This window comes from Tachypleus tridentatus, chromosome 6 (genome assembly GCF_004210375.1).
Source record: "Tachypleus tridentatus isolate NWPU-2018 chromosome 6, ASM421037v1, whole genome shotgun sequence".
Classification (NCBI taxonomy): domain Eukaryota; kingdom Metazoa; phylum Arthropoda; class Merostomata; order Xiphosura; family Limulidae; genus Tachypleus; species Tachypleus tridentatus.
The window spans coordinates 14936606-14954460 of NC_134830.1; the positions used below are offsets into that span (position 1 = coordinate 14936606).

The 17855-nt window shown below is 35.7% G+C and overlaps 1 protein-coding gene across 2 annotated transcripts in view; it reads left to right on the forward strand.

The window, feature by feature from the left end:
• LOC143251969 (uncharacterized) overlaps positions 1 to 17855 on the forward strand; it is a 170798-nt gene that overhangs the window by 127435 nt on the left and 25508 nt on the right. Inside the window, exons 1-2 of one of the 2 annotated variants that reach the window (XM_076503388.1) lie at positions 7800 to 8033; positions 17284 to 17469. In XM_076503388.1, coding sequence (XP_076359503.1) covers positions 7980 to 8033; positions 17284 to 17469 — 240 coding nt within the window. In that variant the 5' untranslated portion in view covers positions 7800 to 7979. Of the gene's footprint in view, positions 1 to 7799; positions 8034 to 17283; positions 17470 to 17855 lie in introns of those variants that run through there. The other variant, XM_076503389.1, reaches the window with a different exon arrangement.

Sequence of the window (17855 nt, forward strand, 5' to 3'; positions counted from 1 at the left end):
AAACATAATCTATTATTTGACAAGAATGATTTAACAAACATCATAATTAAACGAGCTTTTAGACAGCATTTTTGTGAAACAGCAGGTAAACATCCAGTCTTTCACAAGTAAAAAAAAACAAAACAAAAAACATACGGTTTATTTGTTAAACTCTGCTCAACTTTACGCTAACCATTCCAAATTTTGAAGTGACAGATCAAGGAAAAAGAAACCTCTGCACACACTGTGACGGGCCCGGCATGGCCAAGCGCGTTAAGGTGTGCGACTCGTAATCTGAGGGTCGCGGGTTCGCATCCCGTCGCGCCAAACACGCTCGCCCTTTCAGCCGTGGGGGCATTATAATGTGACGGTCAATCCCATTATTCGTTGGTGAAAGAGTAGCTCAAGAGTTTGCGGTGGGTGGTGATGACTAGCTGCCTTCCCTCTAGCCTTACACTGCTAAATTAGGGACGGCTAACACAGATAGCCCTCGAGTAGCTTTGTGCGAAATTCAAAACAAACAAACAAACACACTGTGACCTCTGAGCTGCTCTTTACCAGTGATTGACCATACTATTATAACGCCTTCACTACTGGAAGGATGTCTGTATTAAGTCAAATGTCCTGACCATGAAGTCATGCCAGGAATAATGCCACATCTATGTAAAATAAGTACTTTTACCACTAAACATCAATGACTCAAAGGACACACAAAGAAATGTTGCTTATTTGTTACTATTAAGTCCTCCCAAGTGTCAGTAACTCATTAGCAAGTTGCGGAGTTATACATTAAAAGTTCGATCCCTGATGTGGGCAAAGAGCAGACTATACTTTGTGTAGCTTTGAGCTTAGCGACAACAAAATACGAAGAAACAAGCGAAGCTAAATGTTGAAGTAACTATTTAGATGTTTTCATAAGAAGTAGCTCGGTTTTACTAATACTCAAAGTTGGCTGAAAATGTCAGTTAGTTAGATTTCGTTTGAGTTTCATATCTCAGTTTTGTTCTATTTTATTATGTGTTCTTGTCTTCAGACGTGGTCAGCTTTGGCTATATTTTTTTATTCAAAGATTTGTATGTCTAATAGTGTTGAGGAGCGCTGAGGTCCGATAGAAAAGACAAGTGTTTTAGTGAAATGCAGGTGGAGAATAAATTAAGCACAGTCAGTAGAGGAAAACAATGGACCACATGTTATAATGTAATTGAAACACAAATAGTATTTATTTGATAAATAAACTGTTATATCACTTACACTGGTCGTTCTTCTTCTGTTGTATTGTTTAAGTGTAAAACCTAATGGCTACAAAACAAGAAACTTAGAGAAATTGAGCAAACCAAGGAAGAGATTTGTCCAAAGGCTGTCATGTCAAAAGAATGCCACTACTCCCTGTAGGATTTCCATAAGTCATGTGGTGTACGAGGACAACAATTACCTAGTTGCATTTCAGCAGTTCGAGCGCACAGAAGTCTTAAGGCACTGCATATTGCTCCTTGACTTATGTTTTCGCATGGAACAATCCCAATGGCACAGCGATATGTTTGTGAACTTACAAAACTCGGAACCGAATTTTGATTCCCGTGTTTGGAAAAGCACATATAACCCATTGTAGAGCTTGGGGCTTAAATTCAAAGAAACAATAAAAGGTCATATGGAATAGAATAATTTTTCATTTCATTAACAAAATAATTGAGTTAGGCAACAATAGAATATGTTGTGTGCATATTCTATGTTGCGTTGAGTACGCGGATTGCTTTTGCTACTGAGCGTTGTATTCATTGTGTCTCAAATATTATAAGACATCGCATTTTGCTTATTAAGTTTGAGGTATGATTCGTTTTAGATCTCTTTGTTGAAGGTCCTAGTTTATCAGATTGATATATTTCTATATTTTCTAATTCTATTAAGTAGAAGTCTTTTAAATTCTTAAAATATCGCTATGAGTTGGACGTATTAATATTTTTCATCAAAAGCGATTTATTTTCAGTGTTGTCACACCACGTGTGAAATGACAATCAATGTTAAAAATGTAGTTCTGACACGTTTTGTTCCACCGCAACAGTGTATCAGTTGTGCTTGTCACATGGCTTGCTCATTTGCATATTTAATACCATATTTTTAATGTAACGAACGTAACCATCTGCATGCGCTTACGTTTCAATTTTACTTTTTCATCATACAAGAATAGTCCAAGTGTTGCTTTTTTAAAGTTTATAAGTTCAGAATTAAGAACGGGTATACGCAGATAACCATTGTTGAGATTTATGCGAAGTTCATAAACAAAGAAACAAAGTGAATTCTGAAAAAAAATGAATTTAATTTTTGTTGGTCATTCTATTTATCCATTGTTTTCAATTCCACGTTGTAAATGGTGTTTTGTTCTCCAATGAACCCCATCGTATCCACCAACCTTTAATCTGTGTTTGTATGTGTATTTGTGTTTCACTTATAGCAACGGCACTCGGGCTGTCTGATATGCCCACCAAGAGGAATCGAACCCCTGATTCTAGCGTTGTAAGTCCGTAGACTCATCGCTGTCCCAGCGGAGAACCTTAATTTGTGTGACTTACCATTTCAGCTATACATATCTACAAATATTTAATCTGTACGACTCTTATTATGTTGTGCATTTTGAAGTTTATTCAATTTAATATTGTTAGAAAGACTATTGACACACAGAAATGTGGCTTTGTACCTAAGATTTTCTTCCTTCGAATTTCTTAAATCTGTCTTATTAATTTTTTCACCGATTATCCCAAATATTTTTCTGCATTCTACTTACAAAGTTCTTTGTTACTTATCTTGTTTACTCTGAAAACTAGGCAGTTTTATGAAGTTGTTTTTGTGTGTAGGCTGTTGCAATGGAATTCCGGTTTTTATGTGAATGTACGTGTACAGTACAGTTTTTTCTTTACTCCTGGAAAAGACGAATACGCTAAGGTTCGAACAGGTTGCTTGGTTTAGTTTGTTCTAGATTTCGTGCAAAACTACACGAGGGTTATCTGCGCTAGCCGTTCCTAATTTAACAGTGTAAGACTAGAGGGAAGGCAGCTGTAATCACTACCCACCGCCAACTCTTGGGCTACTCTTTTACCAACGAATATTGGGATTGACCGTTACATTATTTGTAGAACTTACATTACCAATCGGCAGTATCATTCTTTCATCAAAGCTCTGCCTAACAACATTCGGTTTTCAACACACACTTGAATAAAACCGAATTCCAGTGTTCAAAACAAGTTCGTTATGTATTATAGATGTTTTTGTCTCAAGTGAAGATAAACACGATCTAATGACGAAACGTATTTCACTTACACAATTTGTCAAAAGTTGCAAACAGTCATTGGTTCATTAGCGAATTATAAAATATTGTTTGTTTTTGTTTTTTGGAATTTCGCACAAAGCTACTCGAGGGCTATCTGTGCTAGCCGTCCCTAATTTAGCAGTGTAAGACTAGAGGGAAGGCAGCTAGTCATCACCACCCACCGCCAACTCTTGGGCTACTCTTTTACCAACGAATAGTGGGATTGACCGTCACATTATACGCCCCCACGGCTGGGAGGGCGAGCATGTTTAGCGCGACGCTGGCGCGAACCCGCGACCCTCGGATTACGAGTAGCACGCCTTACGCGCTTGGCCATGGAATTATAAAATAACGTGTAATGATATATATTAGGGAAAATCAATACTGATGAAGTTTGGTAAACACAATCATCAGTACACATTAAGTAGGATCTATAGGAAGTTGGCAAAAACATTGATAGTGATGGAGTGGTAGAATTAACACACATAACCCAAGAAGTAAACTTAATAATGAAATCAAGTCCTTAATTTTAGTGAGCAATAGGACAAACATGCTTATAAATAAAAACATTCTCGCACAAAATAAACTATTAATACATTAGTCGCAATTTAGGACATATGAATTACAGATTGGTGTTTTTATCATTATTCTGATTAAAACAGTTTTAGTTGGAAGGATGACTTTTTACAATTAAATTTATTCCTACGTGTTCACTGTCTCATGAAGTTTTAATGAGTGGTAAGTGTTCGTAAATGATATGTTATGACTTATCTTTTTTCACGTGATCAAATTTCTGAGTGGCAAGGTTTGATTAGGTGAAGGTCTGTTTCGCTCGATACCCCTGACAAGCCCTCATGTCAAGGGCACAAATGAATATCGACCTTCAAATTTCTTGCCTCGGTTGTATTTCATAGCGCCAGAGAATTTATTATAAAACATTTCGTGTATTATGTTATATTATAGCTTTGATTTAATTATACTTAAAAGTAGCTGCTTTTAGAATTCAAGCTCTGAATCTATCTGTTAGTTAACGACACCTCAGACTCATGGACGCTAACATACTAAAAACAACATTTTAATTCAGAGACATGAGTTACAGATAAGTCATAAATGGATCTGAATGTAGCGGTTTCCTTATCCCAGATATTTTTGTTTGTTTTTTTAATCTATGAAAGAAAGACAGAAAATGACAGGAAAAACGAAAACTGTACAAAGTTTCCATTTTGGTGTTAAAACACTTACACGTAACGTTAGTTAGAAAGCTTATATACAAAAATATAATTCAATTTGAAATATTTTAACTCCACAGTTGTTTAGATTCGATGGCAGGTGAACTGGGAAGGCCAGGTATAATTTTAACATGTGAAGTAGGGTACAACTCAGGAATATTGTAGTAACTTCTGTATATGTTAGAGTGATTCTAAGAATCTTTTGATTACATTTGAGAATCTAATTTTGAACTGGATTCTTCTCGGTTGGATCACTTTAATCCATTTTGTATCTTGAGAACGTTATTTCTTTTTTAATTTCTCTATTTCTTGTACGTGTATAAAGTTCTTTTACTTTCAATACTTTTTAGAACCGTTTGTAACATCGAGTTGGGTTGTGAAGTTGTGGACTTGTGTTAATAGTATTTTGGGATAATTGTGTTTCTTGCTTTGATAAAGCACTCAGTTGTAGTGTGATGGCAATGATTTACGTGCTAAAGAATTTAACTATTTGTGGTTTCATACAAAGTAGAAGTAAAACTAGGATCCTTAGACTTGTTTTAATTACAGTTACGTTAGCGTTCAGGTTCAACTTACACCAGCTGAATATAACTGATCACTAAATATGTCATATCCAGAAAAGAAAGAAGTAAAATACGATGCTAAGTTGAAGTATAACCGGAAATGTGGAATAAGCAGAAGTTGACACGTCGATATTTAAAAACAGAATCTTATTATTTTCCAGAAGTAACACATACCATTAGTGTTCATACAGTGCATTCAAGTGTTATATCATTGGTGTTGAACTCGGATATTATAATAATATCTTTAGTGATGAAATTTACATCAACATAAACATTAAAATAGTTACACCTATCAACGATCATTGGTTAGATTAGAATGAGTGAAAATAACATTAATATTAATGTTTCCCTCAAGAGAGACTTGTTTTACTGAAAGCTTAGATAGGTTAAGTAGTGCTACGATTTAGGGAGATTAGTGAGAACAATCAGTTCTTATTGTGTCATACACACCAGTCTTTAATCTGTGTGACTGATATATCAGCTATCATGTCCACCAACCTTTCACCTATATGACTACTGTATTATTATTTCGTCTGTAGTATCCACCAACATTTCGTCTGTACGACTGCTATATCAATATTTCAGCTATAGTATCCACCAACATTTCATCTGTGTGACTGCTACGTTAATATTTCAGCTATAGTATCCACCAACATTTCATCTGTGTGACTGCTATGTTAGTATTTCAGCTATAGTATCCACCAACATTTCATCTGTGTGACTGCTATGTTAGTATTTCAGCTATAGTATCCACCAAAATTTCATCTGTGTGACTGCTATGTTAGTATTTCAGCTATAGTATCCACCAACATTTCATCTGTGTGACTGCTATGTTAGCATTTCAGCTATAGTATCCACCAACATTTCATCTGTGTGACTGCTATGTTAGTATTTCAGCTATAGTATCTACCAACATTTCATATGTGCGAATGATATAATGATATTTCAGCTATCATGTCCACCAACGTTTCATATGTCCGAGTGATATATTAATATTTCAGGTGTAAATGTAACGCCGTCTATTGTGTCAACTGATAAGTTTGGTATTTCGTGCATGTCGGAAGCAGGTCCACCCTGATGTTCAAATCACTTTATTTTTGACCTTGGTCAGCAGAACGAAGGATTTAAAACACTAATGCTGATCTGTATGCTAACTATGACAGCTTTAGTCCTGTTATTTCCAAACTGAAACTTGTCGTTTCATTATTAAACATAATTTTTACTTTTTATTTTAGTTACATCCTTGTACACAAAGAAAAGAGTCCGACACTGAAAAGTTTAAACCAAAATGTTAGAGTAAAAATTTCTTACCGAAGTTATTGTAAGTATTTAAAAAAAAAATTCTGATGTTGAAACAACTTATGCACTGTCCTCTCGAATTTGCTCTCACAATCTCTTTATCGTTTTCGTGTTATGAAAGTTTACTGACACAAAAAAAGTCTCCATGTTTATAGAAAACTCTAGACTTAACTCAGACACATCTCTTGACCAAGTTTCAAAGTTAAAAACTACCCTTTGCTTATTTTTTATATACAATTAACCGTGTGGTAACTCTAAAGTGGCATACATTGCCAGAAGTAAAAAAAAAAACCGGAGCACATGAATACTCAAGCGTATCGAGTAAAAGTGATTTTACATAGCAAAATACTGCCACCTAACAGGAAAATACTGCCACCTAACAGAAAAATACTGCCACCTAACAAGAAAATACTGTCACGTAACAGGAAAATACTGCCACCTAACAGAAAAATACTGCCACCTAACAGGAAAATACTGCCACCTAACAGAAAAATATTGCCACCTAACAGGAAAATACTGCCACCTAACAGAAAAATACTGCCACCTAACAGGAAAATACTGCCACCTAACAGAAAAATACTGCCACCTAACAGAAAAATAGTGCCACGTAACAGGAAAATACTGCCACCTAACAGTTCGATCACATAAAATAACCCACAGGTGATCATTTACAAATTTAGAACTTTGCAGTTATTACAACTATATTTTCATATTTCGAACTTCTTATTAAAGAAACCATAATCACGAAAGACTGTCGTTGTATAAATAATCTAAAGACATATTTTTAGCTAAAACTGTTTTAATTTATATAAAACTCGACTACACAAATTCCAACCTTACGTACGATTAATGTTCCCATGTTAGAAGAAGCGTTAGGTGTTGTATTGTTTGTTTTGGAATTTCGCACAAAGCTACGCGAATGCCATCTGTGCTAGCCGTCCCTAATTTAGCAGTGTAAGACTAGAGGGAAGGCAACTAGTCATCACCACCCACCGCCAACTCTTGGGCTACTCTTTTACAAACGAATAGTGAGATTGACCGTCACGTTATAACGCCCCCCACGGCTGAAAGGGCGAGCATGTTTGGCGCGACGGGGATGCGAACCCGCGACCCTCAGATTACGAGTCGCACGCCTTAACACGCTTGGCCATGCCGGGCCTGAGGTGTTGTACTTCCTCTATGAGATCAATATGTATGACACTCAGGGAGTTAAAGTATAGTGTATATAAATGATGTGACTAAGTTGCTATGACAATTTTTTTCTTCAGAAATTAATAATTGCAATACAATTTCTCGTTATCAAACATTAGATTGTTTTAGTCGCAAAATAAAATAATTATTTCCTGAATATTTTTATTTTTTTGCTTGCAAGTTTTTTCCGTGTTGTGCTCTCAGGAGAACGAAGTCCGTGATAGCTAAAGTAACATTCCAAAGTATGTCAGCAAATAGCTGTCAAACTAGTTGTGGTAACTAGTCCAAAGAGATATAATTAGAAAACAGGATTTCAGTTATCTCTGCCGTTAACTCAACGCTGGAATACGTGTTGAAGAGTCATTGAAACTTAACTTGAATGCGTCATCGAACAGTCTGGTGTTGCTAATACTTGATATGAAGACGTATTTTCCGGTCTCTTGTTGGATATTCATTCTTGCAACATGTATGGTAATTATCAAAGTTGCTTAATGTCATGTTTCACAACGTTTTCTGTTTGTTTAATCAGTGATGTCGAGAAAATTGACTTGTAGAGAAATATTTATGTGAAAACGGCTCGTTTGGGTTGAGAAAATATTTTACGTATATATTTCTGTTTGTTTTCTCTGTGATATGTTATGTGCAGCCACGATAATTAAATGGATATTATAACAAACTACGTTGTTGCTAAGATTATAGTATCTCTTAACGTAATGTATAAATACACATTGCAGAAAACTCGTTAAAGTATATTTTGTGGAAACTTTTATAGCAAAGAAAATCGTGTAAAACATATGCCACGTGCAGAGTTATAAAGACTGAACTTGGTTGTTTATTATACTTATATTTATGTTATACGTTTTGTGTTTTCCTTCACCTTTTAATTAGATTGATCATTTAGATACTCTAAAAACGAGTATATTAGTTGTTCTGGCCCCACATTTCAAGTGTGGTGATTTAATTTAATATTGTTGAGCAACAATAACAACTACAAAAACTTTATGATTAAATATTATTTTAGCAAGGAAATACTATGTCACTATAACTTCTCAGTTTGATAGTTGTTATTCATAAAACTACACAGTTGGGTGTAGCTAGTTTGTTTGGTTAGTGTTAAGCAAACAACTGTACAATTAATTGACTATGCTCTTCTCATTAACGGTATTGAAACACCAATACGAACATCCTCGTTACGGTGACGAAATTGCAACTTTCCGGTTTTAGGAAAGTGTGATAAGTAAAGGTTAGTCGTTTTTGTTCTATAAATTAATTCTTGCTTTACGTTATGAAGCAAAAGCTATATACTGAAATTAAAATAAAAATTAAAAACATTACTTGAATAATTTTTCGCAATTACAATTTCAAAATGAATAGTTTTTGATAGTGAAAAGGCAGAATCCAAAGTTAAGGCGTGTGACTCGTAATCTGAGGGTCGCGGGTTCGCATCCAGGTCGCGACAAACATGCTCGCCCTTTCAGCCGTGGGGGCGTTATAATGTGACGGTCAATCCCACTATTCGTTGGTAAAAGAGAAGCCCAAGAGTTGGCGGTGGGTGGTGATGACTAGCTGCTTTCCCTCTAGTCTTACACTGCTAAATTAGGTACGGCTAGCACAGATACCCCTCGACCAGCTTTGTGCGAAATTCATAAGCAAACAGAATCCAAAGTTTAGTTCCTCAAATTTCTTGTCGTTGTAAACATTTTGTTGTTTGTTAATTACACCACGTAACACAAATTTTGTTCCTTGATAGTATGTGTTTATTTCTTAACTACTTATGTTGTAAAAATACAAAAAAATGGTTATTAAACTTTGCTTTTGTGACCTGGATAATGGAGTTTAGAAATTAACCTATTTTCTGTGTAAAAATGGGCAAATTTGCACGTTTTCATTTACATAAGGTCATTGACGTCTCTTTGGGTGGCGTAGTATGGGTTTCTCTCACCAGCTGCACCTCTGAAATTGTAATCTAGATCTTCAATGTCCACCTCCTCTTTTGATTTGCTGCTCTCTTCTGAGGTTGGCTGTTTTCTCTCTGGCGGAGTGGGTACAGGAAACTAATGGCAGTGTGGCACTGGGGCGACGGATGCAGAAGGTCCGGATGCATGATAGCAGATGCATTCATGCCAGCCCGACTTTCGGAAGGGTACACCATACAGAAATAGCAATTGCTTAAGTGGCCAGTGGGTTCACGCCAAATTCTTGGAATAGCGAACTTCATGGCTCTCTTTTCTCCTCTGTACCATCCTGCAAAAGAGTAAAATAAAATTGTTATTATGAAGAATAAATTTATTTCATCCACAACTAATGTGTAAGAGGTTCATGCAAAATATTTTATATGTGATATTTTTTATACTATTGGAAATTTTAAAAAATATATTTAAATTTTAAAAGGTCTAAAATTTGTACTATATTATTTCTTACTATTCAAACAAGCAAAATTTGTCCGTCTTACCTTCTAGAGTGTTTTTTTTTTTTTTGCAGTGCTTGTAGGTAAAATGAAGTGCTCAGGGTTTGTATTGATCCACGACAGGCATGCTGAAATATGTCTTGTAGGCTTCACACATTTTGGCAGATGTTGTCACAGAGTACTTTTTCGCTCTTATCTTCATAAATTGGCCACATACGTAGCAGAATGCGTCTGGAGAATGCTTGGAGCTTCTCGGTGCCATCTCTGATAAAAATCAGATAGGTCTATGTATTCACTTAGGCAGCTAGAACTAAACTGAAGTTGTGAGTGGTGAGCCTCTGTATATATATATATATATTACTATGGAAAGTTCTAGAAAATTCTCGTAAGTCTTACAACATTCTAGAAAATTCTTGAAAGTTCTGCAACATTCTAGAAAGTTCTTGTATGTTTGATAAAATTCTCTATCAGCTACTCAACACTGAATCTACCTGGAATGTTCTGGAAAATAGGTAAATTTTGACAATTTCATTACCCAGGTCACAAAAGCAAAGTTTGAAGAGAAAAATAGGCCTTTTCCATTTACTTTAGGCATAAGCAATTGGAAAATAACATTTTTTGCCCAGGAACAAGAAAAAGTAAATATTTTTTTACATAGTGTTATTTTATAAATATATTTCTTAAGCGTTTACATCTTATACTTTTAAGATAAGTTTCCGTTCTAACGTAATAGTAAAGAGCAACGATACTAGAGTAAATAGGGCCCGGCATCATCAGGTGGTTAGAGTGCTCGAATCGCAAGTTAAGGGTCGAGGGTTCGAATCCCAAACATACTTTCTTTTTTGACGTGGGGGAGTTATACTGTGAAGGTCAAACACACTATTCGTTGGTAAAAGAGTAGCCCAAGAGTTGGCGATGAGTGATGAATAGCTGCATTCCCTCTAGTCTTACACTGCTAAATCAGAGACGGCTACCGCATATGGCCTTCGTATAGGTTTGCGCGAAATTAAAAAAACAAAGTGACAAGTTGTAAATGGAGAACAGGATTCACGTTGAAGTTTAATATTTTATAACTTGTATATTTGACGTTATTATGGCGGCCTGACATGGCCTGTTAGTTGGAGCGCTCTACTCCCTGTCTGTGGATTCTTAATTCGATTTCTTTCATCAAACATGCACTTCAATCTCTAAATATCAATTGAACTACCAGTGAGAAACATTGCTTTCAACATTATTGCACAACGTACAGTATTGCAGCAATATACCCCCACTTCAGAAAGAAAAATGCAGAGCAAGTATTATTAACTCCAGAGGATAACAAAAAGAAAAGACAGTTAGAATAAAATTAACTTTAACCATTTTTCGATTGCATATTATGCAAAGCCTGCAAATATACATGCTTAATGATAATCCACAATAAATTGTTTTTGAATTTCGCACAAAGCTACTCGAGGGCTATCTGTGCTAGCCGTCCCTAATTTAGTAGTGTAAGACTAGAGGGAAGGCAGCTAGTCATCACCACCCACCGCCAACTCTTGAGCTATTCTTTTACCAACGAATAGTGGGATTGACCGTCACATTATAACGCCCCCACGGCTGAAAGGGCGAACATGTTTGGCGCGACGGGGATGCGAACCCGCGACCCTCAGATTACGAGTCGCATGCCTTAACACGCTTGACCATGCCGGGCCTCCATAATAAATAATGTAATAATAAAAAGTATATTCATATACTTCACATATTCGTCGACATGGCTTAGTGTAGATTTCTTTATCTCCTTAGTTTCGTCATGTCTAAAAGAATAGTTTTATTTTGAGCTGGAAGATTCTTTCTCTCAAAGTCATTGATCATCGTCAAAGACAATATTGTTCTCCATCATATCAGGTTCTGTCCGATATCCAGCTGTTTCGCAGTTTTTTGTGATGTCGCTTTAGGAACTGAATCTGCACTTGAAGGTCACTACAACCGCAAAAGTAGTGGACGGGGTCTTGAACTAGTGAATCTTTTTGTAAAGGCTGCTTGAACTCTAACATATCATTTGGGGTTTAGAAATCTCTGCAGAGTTCTTGCTTGATTACAGACTATTTATGCTTATAGAATCAATGCAGGCATTGAATTCACAGCAGCTGTATGACCCCTGGTGGTGGTTGCTTGAATCATTGCTTTAAGTAATGAAGGTCAAGCGTCGCCTTATTTCACCTTCTTTCCCCACCACTCGACAGTCTCTCGAGGTAACCTTAACTCAGGGAAGAGTTTTTATCAGCATTGCAATGTAATGATTCTTATGGTGCACATCTTGTACCACTCTCATCAGTACTTTACAACAAGATTCCTAAAGAGATATTCTCAATACTAAAACATCTACTATTTGCTATTTCTCTTGACGTTGTGGCAATTGTTGGCAGTAGCTGAACCACTGACAGGCTTGTTCAAAGAGTATGGAGTTGCTGCTCATTAATGTAACATTATGGAGCAATATTCAGAGCTATTTTTCACACATCAAAACCAACAGTTTTGATTTTACTTCTTCTCTGGATGATACACACCATACAGAATTAACATTAATTCTGAATACTTCGGCTGCAGATTGGCTAGAAAAACCATCACTGAATGTTAACTCAATGCATGTAATAAAGTACTACCAATGAATGCTAGTACACAGCAATTAACCCTTGGTATCCTTCATCTTTGATGTTATGCATGTTCTGGTGAGTCTTATAACTATAATAGTAGCACAGATGCAAAGTCACTGCTTGATGGTACAGCAACAATACAATACACTTCACTGCTTAAACTGCTTAAACAACTGCCTCGAAAGAGTTGTGTTTTCAGTAGGTTCCTAAATTCGATTCAATCATGCTTTATACTGTTGTTTATCAAGGAGCTCCCTAGTTAGTCTTGGTCCTTCAGTTGCACTTTTCAGAAACCACAGAGTGCTAATCATGGCATCCATCTACATGTGAAATCTCCGACTGCCTGTCTTGTCATTATTATAGCAGAAATGATCTGAACTATTTTCGGGATCTAAACATTAAATGAACTGAAAAGGTTCCATTGTTGATCAAGTCTATCCATCTGTGCTTTCATAAGGTGAACCAAGGTGTTAATAAAATGAAATCACACTCTTGCAATGCTGCTATCCAGAGCATTGTAATTCGTTTAGAGTTTCCTAAGCCTCAGTAATAATTTCAGTGATTTATTCTCCACACAAAGCATAAACGTTCTTTCCTACAAGTTGTTCTAAAAGGTTTGTAAAAATACAAGTACTTCTTTCTTTGTAATGCAGTATTTGAAGTGCATCTGTAAATTAGTAAGAGCCGATAATGGCTAGGAAATTTTGGAAAAGTTTGCCACAAACCATCAATTATATTACACAAAGCCAAGGACATTGCAGACTTCTTGATTGCTATTACCACAGGAGCCTTAAAATTCCCTTTCAACACAAATCATGGCTTAGATAGGCCACTTCCATGCAAATGAATACAGGTAAACCAGTGCATTTTTAGTTTAATCAGTTTAATCTCTTGTATATGCGTAATGTTGTGTGATAGTATTTTGATCATCCATTTCTATAAATTCATGTTTCGCGTACAGATCTCAGACGTGCTTTGTACTCTGATAGGTATATACGAAGAACAAACCAGTCCTAAAAAGAGGTAGGTTGATCACAACACTTTTCAGTAATCCAGACGTAATTTTAGCTTTTCTAGTTTCCTGGAGCTATAATAGTAGTATTCATTGCTGTTTGCTGGTTCTCCTGTACCTGTTGCATCTTCGATCAAAATCCATAGCCTTTTATAAGTTGTTCCTTGGTATGATATCATTAGTAAACTTGAAGACGATCCAACATTCCTTTCACAAACAGATATTCTGGTGCTCCTTTTCCGAATGAATTCGAGGTACAAGAATCATCAGTACATGATACAGTATATATCATGCTGTGTGCACAATTGGAAGGTTGGTAAATCGTGAGTCCGTATCACAACACTGGGACGTGTGGGCATAATGGTCGCAACTGGGTTTGAAATTGACATGAAGTGGGAACCTAAGTAGGATGGTCTGTCTGAGATAAAAATGTCACTAAAGTTACCACAACAGACTTTCTCTCTCTTGTTACCAGCTTTAAGTCAATACATTACACTTGAGCATAAAAGAAAGAAACTGCCTTAGTAATTGTGAAAGCTTTCTTACATTCAGATGCTACTACATCAGCTTTCTGGATAACACTTCCATTGCAAGGTTAGGTTTGTTTTACGATGTAACTGATGCAGCTCATTTGCAAACAGTTTCAAGCATTTTGGGCAACACATTAAGAATTTTGAATTCAAACTGATAGACTACTCTGTTTCCACATGGTGAACGTTTAGTGATATTCAGTAATGGCTATTTTACAGTCTCAGAGCAGCTTCTTGTTGAATTGCACGTTGAAGACTATAGACAGAGTCTGTTAGACTCAAAATAAAGTATTGTACAATCTGTTCTGAGTACCAGTCATTGCAGATAGTTATATATCTGACAAGATTTAATAAGTTGTTCAAATGCTCTTTTTATTATTCTTTTAAATGTATGCAGACTAATTTGATTCACCTCGATCATAATGAACCATAATCAAAGTCAGATGCTTTCTTATTAACTGGCCTGGCATGATCAAGTACTTAGTGCGCTCTACTCGCAATCAGAAAGTCGCGAGTCCGAATCCCCGTCACACCAAACGTGCTCGTCCTTTCAGCCATGGGGGTGTTATAATGTGACGGTAAATCTCACTATTCATTGGCAAAGGAGTAGCCCAAGAGTTGGCGGTGGGTGGTGATGACTAGCTTCCTTCCCTCTAGTCTTACACTGCTAAATTAGAGTTAGAATAACAGTGTGCTCAACGCACCCTTTCAATGGATATGCTTGATCTCAAGCTCCTCTGTGGTTCATGTTTACATCGGCAATGTACCTCCTGGCTCGAGGATACTCACTATTGTGGCATGATTTAATCATTTTGCCATTTGTCACTTGCTATAAAAATAGCTATTGTTGCCAGATGCTTTTCATCAATGGCGCCTATAGTAATCCTTTGATTTTCTCAAATGGCTTAGATAAGAGCTTTTGCGGTACAAATTTTGATCATAATCAAATAAAATTTCAGCTGATAAATCTTAGTTTGAAAGAATTCTGCAATGATAACTCATTTTGTGATACCTACAAAATGTGATGAGTATAACAATGCATAGATGACAGGACATTAAGCACCATATCTACTAAGAAATAGCTTTCAGTCTGTCGTACGTCATTAATGTCCAATTGCATGCACCTGAGAAAGATTCATTGTATTTAAAAACTCAAACAGACAGGCTTTCACGGAACTAACTTCTTTGTAGAGCTTATCCAAATTCCTAGAATATATGACTACATTGAAATCAACAAATCACATGGTGAAAGTCACGACTAAACGATAAGTAGCTCTTCACATCGATATGGGAGCGCACATGTCAGCTGTTGCACCTCCTCTGCCATAAATACAATCCCAGAAGCAATTTTCAAAGACAGTGAATTACATTTGCTCACTATGCTTTTGACTGAAATAAAAGGACAAAAAATTCCCTACATACTAAATATAAAGTGCCACTGCCTAGTATCAGCAGCCAGATGGACAAAAGTTTGATTGTTTTAAAAATGACAGCAATTCTATTTCCTCAAGTGTAGGGATTCATTTTCACAGCTGCATGAAGAATGCTATCATCTGTCAGCTGAGATGACACAGATGCAGAAGGCTCTTGTGAGGGTCTAAGGAAACATACATAAATGGCCACAGCAATATAGAAGTCGAATATTACATTTAAAAATTTGCTGTTGGAACTCCACTAAAGATGAGATGATGTAGCTCCCAAAGTTCATATTATTATATATATTATTTTCCTTTTCGTATAAGGACCTAACAGTTAGCGTGCTGAGCTGTAGATCCATGATTCATTACTATCAGAAATAAGTCCAAAATATTGGGGATATGGTTATATTATAACAAAAGACAGCAAAATCCTAGTCTTTTTGAGTAGCATAGCCCAATAATTAGTGTTAGATGGTGTTCACTAGTTGTCTTCTCTTTAGTTTATCACTTCAAAATTTGAGACATCTAGAACCAGCAACCCTTGAGTAGCTTTTCATATAAATTCCATTAGAGAAATGTATAAATTTAATACTTTAAAATTATTTGTCGTATAAACATTGAACAATCTTAAGGGATTGTTTCTTTAAGTATTAGTTTGTATTAATATATTTTGCTTTTATTTGTTATACATGGTTATATACTCTTCAAACCTGTGTATATTATAGTCATTACTATGGCGAATACATTATATTGTGTGTAGAAAATGTAGTGAAGTACATTGTAAGTATTTTAAGAACATATGCCATTGTTGTAATATCACAAGGGTTTTAATTTTAATCTTGTTCTAGTTTGGTTTTGGTATTTTTGCTTTCATGAACAGCCTTTTATCTTTGTTTTACATGTCTTAATGTGACTCTTTATAAAGAATGGTATTTAGTCTTTTATTTTTGGTACGAAACACTGAAGTAGTTTTCAGTATGGCACACAAAAACATTAACATTATGTTCTTTTATGTGATTTTTAAAGGGTTTATCTTACATTAATTATGTTGAAGAATATGTTTCATTTTTTTCAAAACTGAGCATAAAGTGTTTGTTTTTACATTTCGATTACTTTATCAATTTCTTACCTCATACAACATATATTTTAACTCGTTTTTTAAATTTTTACATTAAATAAAAAGTTAAGGAACGTGTGTGTTTTCTTATAGCAAAACCACTTCGGGGTTTCTACTGAGTCCACCAAGGGGAATCTAACCCCTGATTTTAGCGTTGTAAATCAGTAGGCTTACCGCTGTACTAGCTGGGGACAAAAGTTAAGGAACCGGTGGCTTTTATTTAATTTCAAAAGTTTTAGGGAAGCCAGCATAATTTATTTGCAATCGTTACTATTTGTTTGTTTGTAAACACAAAGCTTCACAACGGATATCTCAGCCCGGCTTGTAGCAGTATAATTTGCAAAGATACCACTGGGGGCTGATATCATCACGATGCAACAATCAACATTTAGCTCACCTCGCATACGGATAATAATGAATGAAAAGTATTATCGGTAATATGTTTTTATAAATATAATTTCTATGATTTGGCTTTCATTAAGTTTATATTACAAAGGACATGATTGAGTTAACAGTTTATTATTTAACTCGTGGATAGCATTTATTTGTTTTTTTATTAAAAACATTACTTTTCAGACCTGTTTTTATTTTTTTAATTTTACAGACTAGTTGTCTATATGGTGAGTCCTTACCTGAGAAAACTATAGAAAAGAAAAATCCTGAGGCACTGTTTTCCGAATTTTGGACATGGAGGTTGCAACAAAGTCCAGAATTTGCCTCTCAAACAGGAAACCACACGTTTGATGATCGTTTATATTCATACTCTCTAGAAGCCATCAGAAAAAGAAAGGTAAACTTTTTAAAGTGTGTTTAGTTTAAGAAGTTAAACATAAGTTAATAAACAGTCCTAATACTATAAATTACATCGATGTGTATAAGGGATCACAATAGCACTATTTAACAATGAGAGAAGTTAGTGTAAAAACCCAAACTGTGAATTATGAGATTCTAGCCTGAAACTTTATACTGTGCCAGAGTTTGTGATAACTGAAAACTTTCACTGTCATTCTCCTTAATCGCTATATATATTCCTTCTATCGGACATGATCAAAACGTAAATGTCAATGATAGTTCCTATGGAAAGTCAAATGTGGTGTTCGGAAATGATTACTTTGACGAACAAAATCTCAACTCCTATTACCTTTTAGCCTGACATGGCCAGGTGGTTAAGGCACT